General features: G+C 41.8%; 1 protein-coding gene across 1 annotated transcript in view; it reads right to left on the bottom strand.

The window, feature by feature from the left end:
- sept4b (septin 4b) overlaps positions 1–16,924 on the bottom strand; it is a 34,782-nt gene extending 17,858 nt beyond the window's left edge. Inside the window, exons 1-2 of the mRNA XM_017433395.3 lie at positions 16,623–16,924; positions 12,245–12,252 (exon numbers count right to left, since the gene is read on the bottom strand). Coding sequence (XP_017288884.1) covers positions 12,245–12,252; positions 16,623–16,671 — 57 coding nt within the window. The 5' untranslated portion in view covers positions 16,672–16,924. The remainder of the gene's footprint in view (positions 1–12,244; positions 12,253–16,622) is intronic.
- Positions 16,925–19,752: the final 2,828 nt, after the last annotated feature.

The following is a 19,752-nucleotide window of genomic DNA, read 5'->3' as shown; positions in this document are numbered from 1 at the left end:
ATGGACTGTACTTATATAGCACCTTTCTAGCCAATCAGGCCACTCACAGCACTTTACAACACAATCTGTGCCCTCATTTACCATCTATACACAGATTCACACACACACACTACTGAATCTCTACAAAGAGAATCTGAATAAATCTTTCTGTAGAGTCTAATCAGTTCTTCAGATCACATTCATACACTGATGGGGAACACATCGGAGGCAGTGAGGAGTTCAGTGACTTGCTCAGGGACACTTCAATATGTAACTGCTGCCAGGAATTGAACATCCAACTCTCTCATTGGTGGACGACTGCTCTAACCACTGAGCCACAGTCATGTCTTAATGTTGCCATACTTAACCATAACCCAAATAATGTTTCATCTCATCAGGACCTGCCTTTGGTTCTGATGAGGAGTACTGCTGTAAACAACAGGACGAGTGATTTGTTTAAATAGTTGACATGTTTCAGAAATCCACCACAGACACACTGCAGTGCTTCTATTTGACACTTTTGCAGGTAAACCTGATTAAATACAGGGGACAACCCACCTTGGATAGTAATGATGGTAAATTTTAACCTTTCTTTTTTCCCCACAGGTAGTTAATTAAGTACACATTTCTGGGGTTTACTGAAAAGGAAAGAAAATGGGCATTAGATCACAGCAGTGGAGTTAACAGCCAGTTTTTGCAGGACATTAATTTTAACCACTACATTGTTTCAGAGCTGCAGAAACGGCTGTCAAAACAAGCTTTAATACATATTTCATTACCGATGTTCTGACCAGTGTGTTTGGCTACAGTCAGCAGGATTTTGTGCAACGACAGCTGTTTTTAAGTTGAGTTTGCCACCAGCTGATACAACAGTGACAAAGCATGAGCAAACATATTAAACGGAATTATATTACTGCAATAATCATGATATAAAGTCCAGTTAATTAGATGTGTTGACTTCTTTTATTATATTTAAGCTTTGAGTTAATCAAGGAGAAACCTAATAAAAGTGACCACGCTTTAATTTGGGAATACCATGTTTCAAAATAAACCATTTGAATGTGGTGAGACCTGGTTTTATATTGAGATTCCTGCAGATATGAAAACAGTAGATCTATAAAACATCAGCCAGAAGAGAGCCTTGCATTAACAGATATCTGTCTGCCAACTCTAACTCTATAAATCTCGCAGCTAACTTGATGAAAATCATCTCAGAGTCCCTGAGTTGAACAGGATGGATGAATGGTAAAATGCTGCAAACAGCCTAAAGATGCTGGGATTTGTACCGGCTCCAACAAACTGAGCCACAGTAGGAACTTATATTGTTCACATCTGTGAAGCTTTTACTGGTTTTCCAAATTAGAGGTAAACTTTTCCTTTTAATCACTGGATGCTCTTATTTTGTAGCCAAATGCACAAGCTGGGCATGGCTCCACAGTTAGGAGATGAAGCGAATCCTGACTTGAATAAATAAGTTTCTAGCTGGCACAGACACGGGGGATAAATAATATTGAGGATTTTTTCTTTTTTTTTTCCTGCTGAGGGAGCTGGAGTTGGAACAGAGTGATGCCTTGGGTCTGTAAGGCTGCGGGGACCAGCACTGTTGGGACTCACCACGACAGAACGTGACAGGGATGTGGGTGAGGGGCAAGTTTGAAGGAGTTAACAACAGTAACACGACAAGAAGGGGGGGAGAAACAGCTCAAAACAATGATATCCAGAAATTAGGAGCTTTGACTTAAATAAAGAAAAAAAATGGTTGTAGTTGTTTTTTTTCCCTTCTCTTCTTTGGCCAAATGCTTCACTCCATCCTTTCCAATTCGACCCCAGAAGGACAAAAACAAATAGCTTGACAAAGAAAAATCTAGCTTTTGACATTTCAGAGTTTCACTTGACCTATTTAGAAGCTACATGGGTCTAAAGCAACCATAAGAACAACTAGTGACGTTTAGAGTTCACCGCAGAAGGCTTTCAGCAGTTTAGAGAATCCCCTGGTCCTCCATCTGAGACAAACAGCAGCTGAATCCATTTTATCAGGCGTTCAGAGTATAATCTATACACTGAAAATAAAAGATCTATGCTACAGAAAGTAATTAAAATTAGAGACGCACAAGAATGAATCTGACGGTGTATCAACGTGGTGTCAGAGACACTGGTAATGTCATCCTAACAACAAATAGTCCTGTGTGTTCGAGACAGAGTGTGTGTCAGAGTTCTGCTGGACACTCCAGATGTGTCGCTGTGTGTTTATGTTCTTAGACGTCTGTGTCTGAGGGACAGATTACTGACGAAGCTGCCAGCGTCCAGCCAGCAGCTGTGCTAACAAATAATCTACTGAGTCACACCTGCAGTGTGAAAAAACAACAGTGAAGTGGATTTAAAACTAAAATCTAATCATTAAAACTGTAACTGTGTCCAGGAACAGCTTTATTTTCACCGATTGAAGAAACTGATATGTGACTAATGCATTTATTTAAATTAGTTTTGATTGAAAAATATTTGTGTATTAAGAATAAATCCATGAATATCTTTGTTGTTTCTAAAAAAAAGCTGACAAGTGGAGCAGTAAGTAATATAGATTTGATAAAGGATTTACAGTTTTTCTTCCAGTAAACACTAGGGTTGTGTGATATATCATGATACGTTTTTGGTATAAAACCTGCAATAGGAATGAAAAAAAAGCATAGGGTGTCATTTTGACAGCATTTTTTTTGAAAACTGCTACACCACAAAATAATCTCAATCAAGAAAATTCCACTACTCGGTCCAGAGAGTTTTTAAATAAAAACACAAATTGCGTATTAGGCTTCTTTCTTGGAGCGCAAAATATTTTAAATGTAGTTTCAGCCATATGTTTTAAACAAAAGAATATGTTGGTAACTCTTAACAGTTTCCAGTCTTCTCACTTAAGAAATAAATGGCAGAAAGCAGCATTTTACGTATAAAAAGTGACTGTTTAAATCCGAACCAGGTCCAGATAATAGACGTTTCTGCTCCTCCTCTGCGCTCTCAGCCATGCTCCATGCTCTGAGGCCGGCTGATTACATCATCAACAAGCCTTACTGCGGTCAGCTGGTAGAATACAGATCTCTATCACAGGCTAAATGTCTATAATTTCTACCGTGTACCGTAAATATATATATTGTATTCCCATTAAGGACAGATGCTCTCACCTTAACGACTCACGTTTAACATACAGCCATCAAAACTCTCTAACAGAAACATTTCCTAAATACATGCTTGCTCTGAAGTTCCTAGACAGGTAGCAGTTAGATCACACTGAAATATTTTCACCATATAAGTTAAAAGCACATTTATTTGTTAAAGCACTGAGGACGGGCTCCGTGGGTCGACACGATGATCATAACTGCTGGTTCTCTTATCTAAAACAGCGAGTGGGTGAAGGTTGACATACATGACCAGAAATGTGAGAAATGCATATTTCTAGGGGGGAGCGACATTTCTCCCTTTCTTCTCCGTCACATAGGGGGCAGGAATCTGATTGCTGACCTTAAACCAGATTCTCAGGCTAGCTCTATTAATAGTGCAGACACCAGTGAGCACAAGACTCCTAAGTCAGCAGCCTGAACAGATTGTCAGGCCGCTTGAAGTTGGTTCAGAACGAGCTAATCCTGCAGATCAGAAGAAAAAGAAGCTTCTCGCTCTCCGCTCACAATAGGCGTTTTTAGGGTTTATAAAAAAAAAAAAGAAGTGCGGCTAAGAATAAATGAGATTTAAGATTTCCGCCTCTGAATATTTTCCCCCCGTTTTCTCACAACAACAAGCGCTGTGGTTCAGATGTTCAGACTACCGGTGTTCCAGCACCAAGAAGATCTGAATAAAATGTACAAAAGATTAACAGTTTCTGACACTTGTCTCAACCGGACTGAATTTTACTGTTCAAGCTGTTTGGACTCCAAGGAGTTCCTACTGAGGTTTGTGTTAAATTCGCTCTTCTAAAAGCACCGGGGACTGCTCTGCATTGTCTTGGGATGTTTTGTGATGCTAAGATATAATTTCCAGAGCCAATAACGCAGCAGTTCTCAGAGGGAGAACAATGTCGAAAGCGAAGCCACTGAGTGGAAGAGACCACAAACGTAATTTTAGATAAACACGGTGTCAGAGCTGCTGCAAAAACAAGACGAAAACTACACCGCCTCAGTTTCTTTAAGTACAGTCAGAACCAAATTGAAAACCTCCACTCCCAAAATACTTTTAGCCGCAGGTTTAAAGATGCTTTTGTCAATCCGAACTTTCAGATGAGACATTTAAACAACCCCAAAACGCAAAGACTGTTGATTGAAACCAAGTAAAAATCACTTAAATGAGACCTAACTGTCCCTCCCACTGGTTAGAAGCTCACATATTTCCTAACTGTGCACAGGGTTTTTAATCATCCAGTCCTGTAAATCATCTAGGGTCAAATGCATTTTACGTTCTTCGGAGTGCTACTTAAATGTTTGGCATTCTTCACAAACGTATATATATCGCAGCCGGCTGCATCAGAGGGCAGCTGTGGTCTGCTGCGGCGAACAGGTGGAGCTGATGGACACCCGGGATGTGTCCGCAGACGCATCCCGAACGCTTCCAGCCCGGCTCAAACTGCTATCCCAACGTTTGCGCTTATTGGATATTTTCTGGCAAGCGTTCTGTTCAGGATGACGTACAAATAAAAACCGGCAAAACACATTTCGAGGCAATCAAGTCCTGATCATATTTCTGCAGATGTTTCTGGAAACATCTGTACCGTTTTGCCTACACAGAGGGCTCCATCTGAAGAGCGGACAGCTATTTATTTAAATCCAGCGAGTACTCTTTTCCTGGTGACAGACAAAAATTTAAAGCCCATCAAATTTGGACTTGGCTTTAAAAGTTTTCCCTGTGGTCACATAAAAAGGTTGTAATGAGGAAGAGGTCACCTCAGTAAAAACATCAACCTCTTTTATTAAATGCACTAATTTACAGACTAATGAGAACATTTAAACTCTGTTAAATGAGAGACTGGTGCCAACATATAATTACAGACAAAGTCTAGCAGCAGGAAGACATCTTACGTGATGCCTTCAGGTGCTCGTCTCAGGCGAAACATCATCTAAACAGTTCAACTTCATTCTTAGTCTAAGCTTAAGAAAAAAAGGAATACTTATTAGCATCATAAGACAAGCTTATTTCATGCTCTATCTCTGTTTTTATACAAGGATTTATAGAAACGATCCTGTTAAATGAACACAAAAGAAAAAAAAAGGTCTGAACGGGCTGCGTAAATCGCCCGTGGCAACCTGTAAATCTGCTCAAGGCACCGGATGTTTTTCTGCTTTCTTTTCAGTGACTGAGAGTCTAAGAAGAAACTTGAGTTGTTTTTTATGGTGAAAATAAGGAAGTCATTAGCTGCTCATAGGGTCAGCTCCATAAAGCAGACAGTAATGAGTGCCCCCCCCTGCATTCTTTTAACTTTTGAAGATTACAGGTTCACTTAGACACAGAGACACACAAACTAAAATGGCTACCTTTAATTAAAGTGACCCCACAGAGAAACTGTAATAGATTGTATAGTTCTCTGCTGGGCTACACCATCAATCAGGGGTTTCCAAACACTGCTTGAGCAATTTCTGTTGAATCTTAATATTTGTACATTTTTGTAGTGCCTTTAATTTAAGTCTTTCATACTGCTGTAACCAAAGTCTTTCAATATAGGAGACTGTTCTAATTTAAGTCTGCCACCACACTGAGCTGCAGGTTTCCCTTTAAATTAAAAATTCAAACATTTCCAAGGGTTAATTTTAGGTTTTATAATGCTCCTTGGCGTTAAATATGCAGACAAACAGGGACAGATGTGAAGGGAAGTGATTCCTTCGAACGAGGGAAACCGTTCCAGACATACATGCTCCGATGTACGGAGCAGGAAAAAGCTTTAAAAAGGAGAGAGCGTTTGGAAGGTGGAGGTGCAACAGGCTGATGTGGAACAGCTTCAGGACGTTATGGGAGCCACGTGTTTCGTCTTTGATCCTTCAACGAGGCGCACATGTTGTGTTCGCAAAGTTTGTTCAACCCCCCCAGTTCTCCAAGAGGCACATTTCAGACACTTTCATCTTCCACCCAGCCATCAAAACACAACTGATTTTATCTGCCGGTTCATTTTTTCCCCCAAAACTGACACAGAAACCGCTTCACGATCTGCCAAAACGAATCTAAGCAGCGACGGGAAACGTAGCTGTAATGTATAGGAGGCGCAAAAGAAACTCCATCCAGCCACGTCAGGCGAGGGGAAAGACGAGGTTTTGGGAGGAGTGGACTGAATCTCGTCGACGTTTTCATGTGTTGCTGCTGTTTGTGCACACTGCAAATTCTCAGGTAGACAAACGGCTGCTTCTCTGAGACAAGAGGGGACCCAAAACGGAGTCTCAGAGCAAAAACAACCTTCAGAGCCATCACAACTACTCCAACTAAACTGCCCAAAGAGTTGTGAATGTTTAATGAATGCTGGTGAACCATGACTGTGGTTATGGCTTCAGTGTTTGGTTTCAAAAGAGCCGACCATGAAGTGATTAGGATAGACTCAGTCACACAAACATACACAAACGACAAGATCTGATGTGGGGGGGAAAGAAAAAAAAAACATTTTTACAGTAAAAATGCAACTGGTCTCATCCTACATCTGGATGTAGTTTCTGACACTGTCTGCTGACAGTGAGCGCAGCTTCTTTATTAAAGTGTCAATCAGATGCAGTTAGGGCTTCCTGCTTAAGTCACTCGGAGGAATGAAGGAACAAATTAGTTCGATAAAAAGCCGCTTTAAATTAGGACGGAGTAAATAACTGATGTGCTCCGATAAAAGTTCCTCTTCTGACGCCGTTTCTTGAATGTCACACTCAGCAGCTCTTCCCATCTTCACTGTCCTCCTGTCACAACGTGCAGACACATTCCTCACCTGTCAAACACTCCAGCTCTTCAATCAGATATCACCTGTATGAGAATCTGTTATGTCTGTGTGTGTGTGTGTGTGTGTGTGTCAGCTGGTTTGATCATGTTGTTGCAAAATAACAAATACAGTGAAGATAAATGTTTCTTTCTGATCTTGTTTTGTAGAATTTGAAAAAAAATCTGATAAGAAGCCGTCTGAATCTCAGTCATTTCTATCAAAATCTTTGTTTTCTTTTAAGCTTTGAAAACTGCTATTCAATCTAAACATGTAGAACTATGCTCATACTTATTATTTCTTCTAACCTGTCTTTTTGTCCCCACCCATGTTTAAAAGGACCAAAACTGACTTTTGTTTTTAACTTAACACAATGATTTCCCTGAAATGCATCAGCTGTGGGTTCAACATGAGATGGAGGTGCTGTTCAGGGACAGAAACCATCCTTTGCCTCATCCCATATCCCTACGAAGATCTCCACCATCTCTCCTGCTCTTCCTTTTGGGTTTGCTGGAATTTCCTCTCACTGTCCTGCAGCATGATGGGAGCATGGGAGCATCTGGAAATGTTTTCTTAAAAGGGGGGNGGCCAGAGGCTACCACAGCTGAGGACCACACTGGAACACAATCGTATCAATAATGCAGAAATACTCATAGATTACCCCTGCATTAAAAATACAAGTTTTTGAGCTCAAAACTAACTCAAATGCTTCGAACAACAGGGCTCCTGATGAGCTCACACATCACATGAATAAGTGCAACAGTTGTCTTAAATAATCTCTCTGGTTTAAACTAGAAGGGATTCTGTGCCACTTGCATAGCTTGAAATATATGAACTAATTTTTTTTTTTACTTAGATCTTTGTTCTTTTGGCAGATGATTTTTAACTAGTTGTTATCTGCCTCGAGTATGAGTGTCTTCACAGTGCCTGCAGTTGGAGTAAACTCTCTGAATTTGGTCCCAGAAGCGCAAAGATTAGATCAACACATCCTGACTTTTAGCCCAGGCTCCTGACCATCAGAACAAACATGGCTCTTAATATGCTGCCCATGGACATTTACTCTTGGAACTTAGTTTTAAATAAAATGAGGAGCTTAATCATGTCCTTAGTAAAGGGTCTTTTTAGGATAAACTGCAACTTAATAGAAAAAAAGATTAAATGATTTGCTCATTGAAAAGCAGAGACAACTAGTTTTGTTCCTTTTTGAACTTGGTACATAAATGAGACCAGGTTGTTCTGAGTCAAAAAACAAAACAAAACAAAAAAGTTAATTAAAATGATATTAGTAGAACTATTTAAGTTCAGCTACAGTGAGTTAGGGTTTACCTTTTTTTGTTTACTCACTGTAGTTGAGTAATATAGTTATAGTTCAGTAATGAAGTGTCATTAAAGGAGGCAAATATTCTAAAATAAAAGCCGATTTAAAAACGGATGACTGCACTTCAAACCACAGACTTGAAAAAAGTAGATAAACACTGTTTTTCCCATATATTTTTGATAGAGTACATGTCAAAAGTAAAAAAGTTTACAAAGTGAATGTGAAATCCAAATATTGAAAAAAAAGGGCCGTAATATTGCCATAAATAGCCATAATCACAAAACAGAAGGTGGTTTAGTTAAGACAGTTCATCAACAGTAAATGCTAAGTTTTCTTCGAGTCACACAGATTTTCAGTAAAAAAAAAAAAAAAAAAGTCCTCCAAGTCACTTCAGTCATGGTTTCTGATCTCTGACAACAACTGTCTCAGCACCTGTCCCGGTTTCAACAGCTATCAGAAAAAATAAAAGAGTAGTGCTCTGTGAATGACAGGCAGGCGGTGGGGCCATGGGAACTGGGCTGAGATTATTTATAGCAATAAGGGGGACTGGCAGGGGCCAATCCCCTCAACGCTGAAGGAATGTTTAAGGTCGCCCTCCTACCAAAACGTCTGCAGAGCGCCGAGGCCAGAGGACCAGCTCGCGGCTGACGCAGGACATCTGCAGAAATGAAGATTTACGCCACATAGTTGGAAGGTCTGTTCAGCCGTCCGAGCAGGGACAGGAAGGAAGTGGTGAGCACAGGTTAGGATCGGGGCAAAGCAAGGGCCTTTTTAAATTGGTTTGTTTTTAAAGGCTGCACATAAAATTCCTGAGTGGTTTGTAAAAGAGCGTATGGTAGCGTCTTTCCTTCAGTAACAAAAACCAGGTGTAAACTCACCTCTGAGGCTACAGTTAGGGGGGGCGGTTTGACACAGTCGGCACCTTGTGGTGTTACAGCTTTGCTGATGGAGGCACGTGAAACAAAATACTGCCAAACTTTGCTTCTTTTTCCCAAAATATTAAAGTAACTCAACACCAGTGCAGACACCCAGGTTTTACTTTTATAGCCCTGACTAAATAATGTCCCTCAGAATGACAAGCACTTTTTAAACCTGAGTCTGACAGCAAGAGTCAGCATTTACACCACCACAAACCTCCATCTGAAGAAGCTGCTCTGAAACAAAGGCAGCTAAATGGAAATCTGGCGTCATTAATTATACATTTATGTGCCGACCTGACTGCTGAGTGATTCCTGCAGACGTCACGTGGGTTTGCATGTCCTCAGCACAGCAGCAGAGCCTCTGGTTTGACTTATGACTATCATTGACTGCGTGACATTTCCCCTTTTAATGCGGCTGCCTCATGTATTGTACAGACGAATGCATTTCATTACTTTCTTTACAGTTGTGACTCATCAACATCTTTCTGACGGGATGCTCACTGTCCAAGCAGTATTGTCAGAAATATTGCAGCACCCATATGATGACTGTTTAATAAGTAAGCTACTGCTCCATAGTCTATAATGCCGTGAATTTGGAACTTCTCTTCCAGTGGAAAAAAAATAGCTCTAACAAAATACAAACATACTGAACACATGATGGCATCTGACGCTGACATCCAATCCGTTTTTAAACATTTATCTGTCACCATGTCCTCATTGTTGTCTCACAGAGGCCGTGTACTCAGTGAAGTGTGCGTGTCTGCTCCCTAACCCGATTGTTTGCCCTCACATCAGACTGCACAGACCCAGAGGGCTGCCTGTCACAGCCAGATCCACAAACTGAAAGCATCGCTACAAGCTCGGAGAATAAGACCCACTTAATCTAGTGCTGAGTGATGCAGAATGACGGCTCTGTTTTCACTGCGAGGTGGAATGACTAGCTCTGTGTTTGTCGCATTAATCAGGGGTTAAATTACAGGACTCGCAACAAACAACTCGGCACTGTAAGTGAATCCTACAAATGTGGGACGTTTGATATTGTTCCCCGGTGATATTAATCGATAATGTTTGGCCAACGTAGCCTGAGGAGTAAAAATAACAGAAAAATGCACAGAAATGCTGTGAAGTAGATCAACTTTTGTTGCTTGCTTGCTTCATGCACCGCTCTCCCCCTCAGAACAGTTAGAAGTTCCCTGGATCATTTATAAAGATTTGATTTATTTAGATCTTAAAAAACAACAAAAAACAAACAAAAGGTCAGTAGTTGATTGTGTGTAAACAAGACCGCTGACGCAGCTCAAAGAAATGATAGTGTCAACATGTTATAGCATTTCAGTAGGTTCAGAGAATCTGCAACTAAGAAGGAAACAAAATGCAATCTGTAATAAAAATAAGACACAGTACTAGTATATCGCTCACCACTGTCTATTAATCCCAGTTTTGAAAGTTGATTTTCAGATGCTGGTAAATAAATAACATCTGAAACTACCTGGTGACCATGATTGAGAGTATAAGCTCGACTCAAACAACGTGAAGACAACTTATCAGGACTGCTTGTTGATTCCTCTTTATTTAAGCTCTGCTGAACAAGGAAATGAGCTTCATTAAATTTTACAACACCAAGACCAACACCCATCTTATGGCATTCTGTTGGTATGAATAATTGTTGTGTTTTGCATGATGTCTGTTTTTTTTCCAACAAAGAAAATGTCAGTCAATGGATGGGTGGGTGTGGTGCTGCATTTCTGCAGATTCTGTCATTCCAGTTTGTAAACGAATGGAATGAGAGTGCACACAAATGTGACAACGAATGTGAAAAACAGACTGCTACGGTGGAAAAAGAAGTAAAAGGGAAAGCCGAGCTAATGGGCTAATAAACTCCAAGTATAGACCGCTTTCACTCCGGCTGCAGAAGGAAGGAAGCAGATGAAGGCTGAAGAAGCTAATGGCTAGTTGAGTAAAAGCCACAGAGGAATGTAGCAGTGTGGATTGTGTTTTTGTGTGGAGAGTTTCGCTCAAGAGAGACAACCATCCTCCCCTGGCACTGCCCAAGCAGCGTGACATCATTGTGTCTGTATATGTGTGTGTGTGTGTGTGTGTGTGTGTGTGTGTGAGTGAAAGTGCAAGTGTGGCTATAAGTGATATATTTAAGCTGACAAAAGGAAGCTACAGTCACCCTCTTGCTTCACCACAACCCAAAGTCCCGTGTGGTTTATGGGCGTGGGTGCAGCAGACGAAGGGCACATCAGATATGCCAGTCTGAAGCTGGTGATGGCTTTCAGAAGGGATAGACATTAGGGTTAATAAAAAAACACAATGGGTGGGGTTTGAAGAGTTCAAACCAAAATCATGAAGTCTTTGCCATCTGGAAAACATCACGAGGGTAACCAGATACTGTCACCCAGCCAGCCAGCAGCCACTGCCGTGCCTTGGACTGATGCTGAATATTTCTTCACAAGGTGTTCCCTCTGACAATGTGCGTTGCCGCTTCGTCACATGGGCCTGGAATGCCGATGAGGAAGGAACCAGGTTAGTCACACCCAAACAGATCCACTCCTCCTCACCAGACTGAGACAAAAAAAAGGTTTGACCTCAAAAACAAACACGCTCCCCATTGGACCCCCACTCGGCTGGGTCAAACACAGCTGCGAGGTCTCACAACGTTACCAGAGACAGGACAGAGGAGTGACGGGTGAGGATGCTACCAGGTAACCATAACTAAAACCGGTCCCCACAAAGAGGGTTAGAGGGAAACTCAACAATACAACGAAAACCAGGCTGACACACACGGTGGATTCTTAGCCGATGCGCTGCGAGACAAACAAGAAAATCTGGATTTTCCTAACACACCTATTCTCATAAAAATATTTCTGCTTGGTCATATAACACCCTGACGCACATAAGGACCAGTCATGCATGCTGAAAATCACAGGCTCAGTTTGAAATATTCCTAACTTCTCATTTGAGGAGCTGATTTAAAACTGATGCCAAAAACTTCACAAACCCATCTCAGCAACCAGGATGAAACGGCCCAACTCATCGTGGTGACATAACGTAGGTGAGAGCTCACCTAACAGGAGGCCTATTAGGTCAAAACTGTTGGTTTCTTACCTCTTCATCTGGCCACAGGAGGATGATTGATCGGCACAGAGGTTATTCCAAAACCCAAATCCAGCAGCGATCAGGCACATGCAGAAGGAACAGAAACACTTTTTTTAAACATACTGAAAACAAATCATAAGAGAAATCAGGTTCAGCAAAAACTGATGGTGTTATTCTGCTGTAGTTTGGGATGACCTTATGTTTGTGATCAAATGAGCAACTGACACCAGATTCATTCATTCATTAAAAAGGGATTTGTAAACACATGTATATGTATAAATAAGACTAAAAACTCCATGATTTACTGCTGATAACATTTGTCGATACAGGCGTCCTTGAGAAGAATATTTCCATAATTCTACTGGATGTGTTTGAAAATATGTTCACTTTTTCAATCAAATATTTCCATGTTTAAACGCAGCCTACCAGCTGCTCCTGGGTGCCTTTGTTTCCCCAAATAAAATGATGACTGGGCTCTTTGAGGGTTTAAAGTGGCTACAATCAGCATCAGTCAGTTCCTAAGATGATGTTTTAATTCAGGAAAAAATGGAAAACATAATGATAACTATTATTAAACAAAAAAAGTGTTGCATTTATCTCAAAGCTTCGCACTTTAGGGACATTTGGTCTCTCAAAGTGATCAATAATTTGTCAAAAGATGGCGGCAGACCAAATTATTTATCATGTCTGCCATTTACTGATTCTGTCTGTTCTTGAAAGGCAGAACAAATTTCTTTAGCTGCCAGCAGCCTGCTCTGGGAGACCTGTTGGCAGAACTGCAAACATCGATTTGCTTCTTTAAACGCAGGCCCGTCTGTGCCTGTGAGCTGACGGGCCGTGCTGAGACACCAACCTGAAAACCTTCCTCTTTGTACATCCCCCCCCGTTTACTTCAGGAACGGCAGCAACACTATGGGCAGCGGCTCGACAGATTTTATATAACGTATGAGCTGCAGATTACTGCTGATGCGCCTGCAGCACGTCTGACATAATGGCTTCTTTTTTTTTTTTCCCTCTTCTTGCGGTTCCTGCATGCCGAACTCTTCCAGCAGAATTGGTGTGAAAGCAGCATCCCTCCGTCAGGCTTTCTAAGGAATGTTAACCACTGAGGACCGGTCCACCCATCCCCGCCACACGTCGTCCTGCTAGTCGCTGTTTTACTTTTACACATTGCTTTTTTTTTTTAAAGGGCCTGTGTCCTGATGTCTGCAGTTGCTGCTGTCTTTTGTAGCAAAAGGAACATTTTGCTCTATTTGTTAAATATTTAGGAGCTCCAATAAAGTAGAAAATATAAACCGACCTCCACCTCATGAGCTAGTTCAGCTCAAAAGCCACTTTTATAATATCCACAATATTAACAGAGACGTATTTCCCAGGGAGGCGTAAGCAACAATTAGGACACAGAAAAGCTAATATTTGAACTTATCACCATGATGGAAAACTCTGAGGCAGCTTGAAAACAATCATTAGACTGAGAGGTTGAATCCTTGGGCACTCAGCTCCTTCTTGTGCAGTAAGGATTTAAAAATGGCTTTGTGTTGTGTATTACCAACAGATCAGGATTTCAGGATAAAACAATGCTCTAACAATAGAAAATGCAAGTAATATAAAGTTATATCTTCACGCATTTATGCATTAATAAATAAGGCTAAACAATTACAGTTAAAATTATTAATATAAACATTATGATCAGTACTGAAATCATTACTTTTTAATGACTATTCTTTCATTTTGACTCATTAAAAGCATCCAAACATGGAGGCAGCTAAACGTACAGCCTTGCTGCTGGCGCACAGGGAACAAGGTTAAGATTTTCTACCAGTAAAAAAGACTGGACTCTCAGGAAGTCACAGTTTTAGCGGCCTGCTAATTTCAGTATCAAGTATGGCAGGAGAGTAGGAGTTCAGCCTTCAGACCAAAATTTTAATTTAAATAATAAAATCACCTGCTCCAGATTAAAACGTTGAAATAAATGAAACCGACAGACTGCACCCGTCTCTTCTGATGAGCGCAGCCTCCACCTGACAGCAGGAAGACGTTCACAGCCTCGCTGGTTACAGAGGGTCAGATTTATTCATGTTTGTTTATGTTTGAGTTTTAATTGTACATTTCTGTAAAACTGCCCAATTAGGTGCGCCCGTTTCAGACATAAAGAACTGATTGTTTGAAGGACTCAGCTGTCTCTGCAGGAGAAACACTGCTCTGCTTTATGTGATGGTAATGACAAAACAATGAGGTCATTATTGCCTCAGATGAAGGAGTTGAAGGTTATAATTATGGTTCTAATTTGGCTGCTTCTGAAAATTAAATGTTTCAAGTGTTACTATAAAAAAAATGTTTACCGTTTTGACAGACGAAGCTGATGGCAAACCAAAGGCAGGAATTCCAACTTTTGACATCAGATCTGAATTATGGAGGAAAATTAAACCATAAATGTGACCCGTGATAAACAAAGAGTCACCGTCCATCTTCTTCAACTTCTCCTTGGTCGGGTCGGGGAGGCAACAGGTCCGGGAGGGAAACCCAGACCTCCCTCTCCCCCAGAGACTCTCCCCAGCTCCTCCTGAGAGATCCCAAGGCGTTCCCAGACCAGAGAGGAGACAGAATCCCTGCAGGGAGTTCTGGGGCTTGCCCCGTCTCTTCCCAGTGGGACGAGCCTGAAAAACCTCCAAAGGGAGGCGTCCAGGAGTCACCTCAGCTGACTCCTTTCAATGAGAAGGAGCAGCGGCTCTACTCTGAGCTCCTCCCGGATGACGAAGCTCCTCTCCTGATCTCTAAGGCTTAATCCGGCCGCCCTACGAAGGAAGCTCATTTCAGCCGCTTGGATCCAGTGAGGAACACTGAGGAATTTTTCCAATATTGGAGTTTTTATCAAATTTTCCATCTTAAAAGCTTCAAAATGATTTGTAGTTTGTTAACGTTTGATGATTTTTCCACCAGACTTTGCTTACAGGAGTACCAGTTTGACAACTTGAGTTTATTAGTAGGGAACGATGATGTGAGGATTTACTCCCCTGTGTTTAAAAAGCCTAAACTTCACAATGACGCCAAACATTACAAGAAGGGATTTCCCCACAGAGAAAAACAATCATGGATTACTTCTGAAGACATAACCGTTAGAAAACTTTGATTTAAAAGGCAGATTAGGAAGATTATTTTGTGCTTTCTTTTAGTTAACAGGATCACTACATGGTGTCTTTATGGTCTTTTTCATGCAAATATCTATTATGGAAAATTTTTTCACAGATTTTACCCTGCAGCCTGTGCTCATTCTGACTCATTTTGCAGCACGGGTCACAAATACAGTTCAGCGAGGTGCGATGTCCACCTCCCTAGTCCCTGCAACCATCAGGAAGACATTTGGTTCAAAACAGGGGGTGTCCAACCCTGGTCCTTGAGCTCCTCCATCCTGCAGGTTTTACTTGTTTCTCTGCTCCAACACACCAGATTTGAATTAATTGGGTGATTAACAGGCTTCTGCAGAACAGGAAGAGGTAATTTAACCACTGAGTCAGGTGTGTTGAAGCAGGGAAACAGGCAGAACATGGAGGACCAGGGTTAGTCCAAAAGGATCTGTTGTTGTATTAACATGCATACACGACAACACAAACGCACTGCAGAAGTCCCACTGAGGTTTAAGACTTAGAGACAAGACACACGGTCCAAATGTTGGTCCATTGTCAGACACCTTCAAATACTGTCAAATCTGGTGCTGGAGCACAACAATGCACCACTCCTTGGTCTTAATTAGCTCCAGTCAGGCTGTCTGAGAGCTGCTCCTTCACACACCTGGAACAGCTCAGGTATCAGTTCTCACAAGTGCTCAGGCAACCAGATCTCATACAGAAAAAACACAGCTTTTTAGTAGATTAATGGCAGTCTGCTTGAGTTATACGAGGAGCAGAATGTGTGTGTTTTTTCATGTGTCCAAATATTCAGTGTTTCATCTGCGTGGAAATGACCCTTTTGTTTTTATTATTATTCTAAAAGGGGAATAAATGGAAGAGGACAGGCTCAGCTCACAGCTCCAGGAATAGTTTGGTGTTTGGCCGCTTTTCGGTGCCACTCTCGCATAGCTGCAGAATTACAGTGTTTGGGTTCCTGTGTCAGGCTTTTTTTTTTTTTTTTTTTTTTACATTAAACGGGACGAAGCGTACCCGCTAAGCTGCTGCAGCTGCTGACGGAGCGGAACAATTTCAGCAGAAAAAGCGGGTCAAAATCTTCCTCCCAGCCCGGAGAAGAATCTGCACCCGGGTCGGGAGGACAGCCGCGTTCTGGGGTATGGGGGTGCCGTTTTAGCCGATATTTTAAACATTTTTTTTTTTTGGAAGGGGGTCAAATTCCCGAGCGACGCGACACCATGCGGTTTTAAGAAGAAGACACTCACCGTGGTTGAACATCGCCGACCGGAGCCGGCTGCTCAGCGGACTCTCCATCCGAAAGTTTCAGTTAGCGCCAACGGCTGTCGCCCTCTTCGGTATTCCCTTAAACCTTCTTTCAAAATATTAACGCGGAGACGGTTTAAAATGGTAAAATAATAATAAAAAATAAATAAATAAAACACCAGTCCGGAGTGTCGTCTCGTGGATAAACCCGTCCGCCACCAGTCGGTCTGTCACGGCTCGGTGCTGCTGCTGGTAACGGCGCTGCGGCGTTCCGAACTGACGGAGCCGCCGGTGGCCGGACTGCTGCTGCTGGCTGATGCCTCGGTGACGTCATGACGCACCAGCCCCGCCCCTTCTCCCTCCCCCCTCCACTCCGACTGGAATGTTTCATGGCAGTTGGAATGAAAACAATCGCACGTGGACGCGAAGGGAAGATGGTCACGTGGATCAAAGAGGGGGTACGGTGTTGCCAGATACACGCTAATCGTCGCCGGTTTTAGCGTCCGAACGTTGCGCGATAAATGTTTTTTAAAAAGCCCTAAATATGCGATAGCTTTGGCATTTCCGTCCACCGGAAAAAAAAAAACACAGTCGGTTTTTTATTCATGTGAACATACGATTATTTAGATTAGAAGACGATCGTTTTAAAGGGACAGTACGGCATTTCGTTATTTCTTATCTGGCAACCCTGAAAGGGGCAGGGCCTCCTGACCCGGTATGACTAAAACAACAACCTGTATTTGTACAATATGGAGCTAGATATCATGTTTTAATGGGTGTATTAACCAGTTCTGGGGACAGTCACTGTTGCTGCACGTATTCAAGTGCATGGAAATTACACCCCTCTCTCTCTCTCTGACACTTTAAAATATCTTTTATTTCATCACAAAAAAAAAATTAATTGTAAGATAAAGGAGAGGCTTCAGTGGACAGATCAATGAGATGGCTACAGGTGGCGTAGGACTGAAGTCCAAAATCAGAGCTCTCTAAACGCTGCCTACATCCGGACTGAGAAAACATTACAGAGCCCAACGCACCTGGTCAGTGTTTCTTGGCCCCTGGTTTCCGGCGATGGGCACTTTCGGAAGGCTTTCCACGAGGTTCTGAAGTGATTCTGTGGGAATTTGTGTCGCCTTCCTTTGTAGTTTTAGTTTTTATTACTGTGTTTTCAGTTTACATGGTTCCTCCCTCAGTTATCCATGGCTCCTGCTCATTTACTCACCTGCTAATTAGCACAGCTGCAATCACTCACTAATCACTCCTCCCAGCTTATTTGTGCTCTTGGTGTTCTCTCAGCCCTTGTCCCATTCTGTTGTTTCCCATTCTTCTTGTTCTCCATCAGTCCTCTCTCGGCTGCCTGCACTCTTTTGATATTAAACAGTTTTTAAGTGTGTTTTTTACTTTTGCTCCAACTCAGCCTCCATGTCTGTATTTTGAGGTCCTGCCACTTGACACACCATGACAAGTTGTGCTCATTCGTTCTGTGGAGCATTTATAATGATGTTAATAATAATAATAATAATGATGTTGGATAAAATCTTTGTTCTCCGATTCAACTTCTCTGAATTTAAAAATTCAGAGTATAATTTATTTAAAATCTAGCATGCAAAGCTCTCAGCAGCCAAGCTCCATCTTAAATTAAAGATCTTATTGTTCCATCTTTTCCTAACAGAGCACTTCGCTCTTATTGCATTTACTTGTGGTTCCTAGAGTTTCTAAAAGTAGAACAGGAGGCAGAGCTTTCAGTTCTCAGACTCCTCTCTTGTGGAACCAACTGTTTCTATCCACAAGGCCGACACCCTGTCTATTTTAAAGACTAGACTTAAGTCTTTGCTTTTTGATAAATCCTACAGTTGGGGTTGGTTTGGGTTTCCTGAGCTCTCCCTTAGCCCTGCTGCTATAGACTGAGACAGCTTGAGGACAAACTGTCCACATGTCCTCACTCAGCTGCTGTCTTTGCTCCATGTCTGTACATATAGTTATTGCTGCCATTTCTAGTTTTTCCTACAATAGAAACCACACCTGGTCTTTTTCCTGTCTTCACAAACCCCAGCCGGTCGAGGCAGATGGCCTCTTGTCCTGAACCTGGTTCTGCTGGAATGTTCCTTCATGTTTAAAGGGAGTCATTCCTTCCCACTGTCACCACTGCTCTGCTCAGGTTGGAGGACTGCAACTCAATCTGCTGTCTTCCTTCGACAGGAGGACTTTGACTAATTTGCATTTCATAATGTATGTGAAAGTTTTTACACAGCGCCCAGTGACGACTTGTTGCAAATTGGCGCTGTGTAAATAAACTGAATTGTTGCGGTTCATCCCGAAGGCGCTCTGTGGAGTGGCGGCCAGGACTCATCAAACCAGGTTGTTGCTTTGGAGCGCAGTCGTGTAAGGTACGGAAAATGGCCTCCTCCAAAGTGTTGTCACACAGTTGGCACCAGAAGAGTCCAAAACTGTGTCGGTATACCGGAGCATAAAGATAGTCCAACACTGGAGATGAGGGGAATTTAATCAGTTCCACTAAAAAAAAAATGAACCAGAGGTTGACAGTGACACCTGTTGGCCGTTATGTGAACAACTTCCCTTTTTAAGCATTACTTTTATAGTCGCTAACTTTGTTTTTTTTCCATTAGGACTTGTAATGATGCCCTTTGAGGGCGAGTTCTGAGAGTTAAACTGGTTTTGCTTACATTGCTAGATCTGCCATAGTGAAAGGAAGTGAGGAATGGAGGAATGAGGTGAGAAAAACGAGCAGTTTGAGCCTCCGGGTTGTTTCAGGAGCAACAGTTTTATTTTAAGCTGTGACCAAAGGAAAAACAAAAATACAGTCGACTCCTCAGAGTCCGTATGTTCACGTTCAAGATTAAAGTGCAGAATTATTTTCACAGCTTGTGTAAAAAAAAAAAAAAAAAGACTTAAATAAAACAAAGAAAAAAAAGGAATATAATATTAAAATATCAAAAGTGACGATGGAGATCTGAAAGTATAAATACGGTACAGAACAGGATAAAATCTTTGACGACATGGTTTCAGTTCACTTGAATCAGGCTTGCAGTTATAATACATGATTAAAAAAGGAAGGAAATCAGTTCATGTTTTCGAGTCGTTGGCAAGGCTAGCTTACAACAAAGGCACAGC

Source organism: Kryptolebias marmoratus, linkage group LG2 (assembly GCF_001649575.2).
Source record: "Kryptolebias marmoratus isolate JLee-2015 linkage group LG2, ASM164957v2, whole genome shotgun sequence".
Classification (NCBI taxonomy): domain Eukaryota; kingdom Metazoa; phylum Chordata; class Actinopteri; order Cyprinodontiformes; family Rivulidae; genus Kryptolebias; species Kryptolebias marmoratus.
The sequence above is the reverse complement of the archived record's forward strand: the minus strand, read 5'-3'. Positions and strand labels throughout refer to the sequence as shown.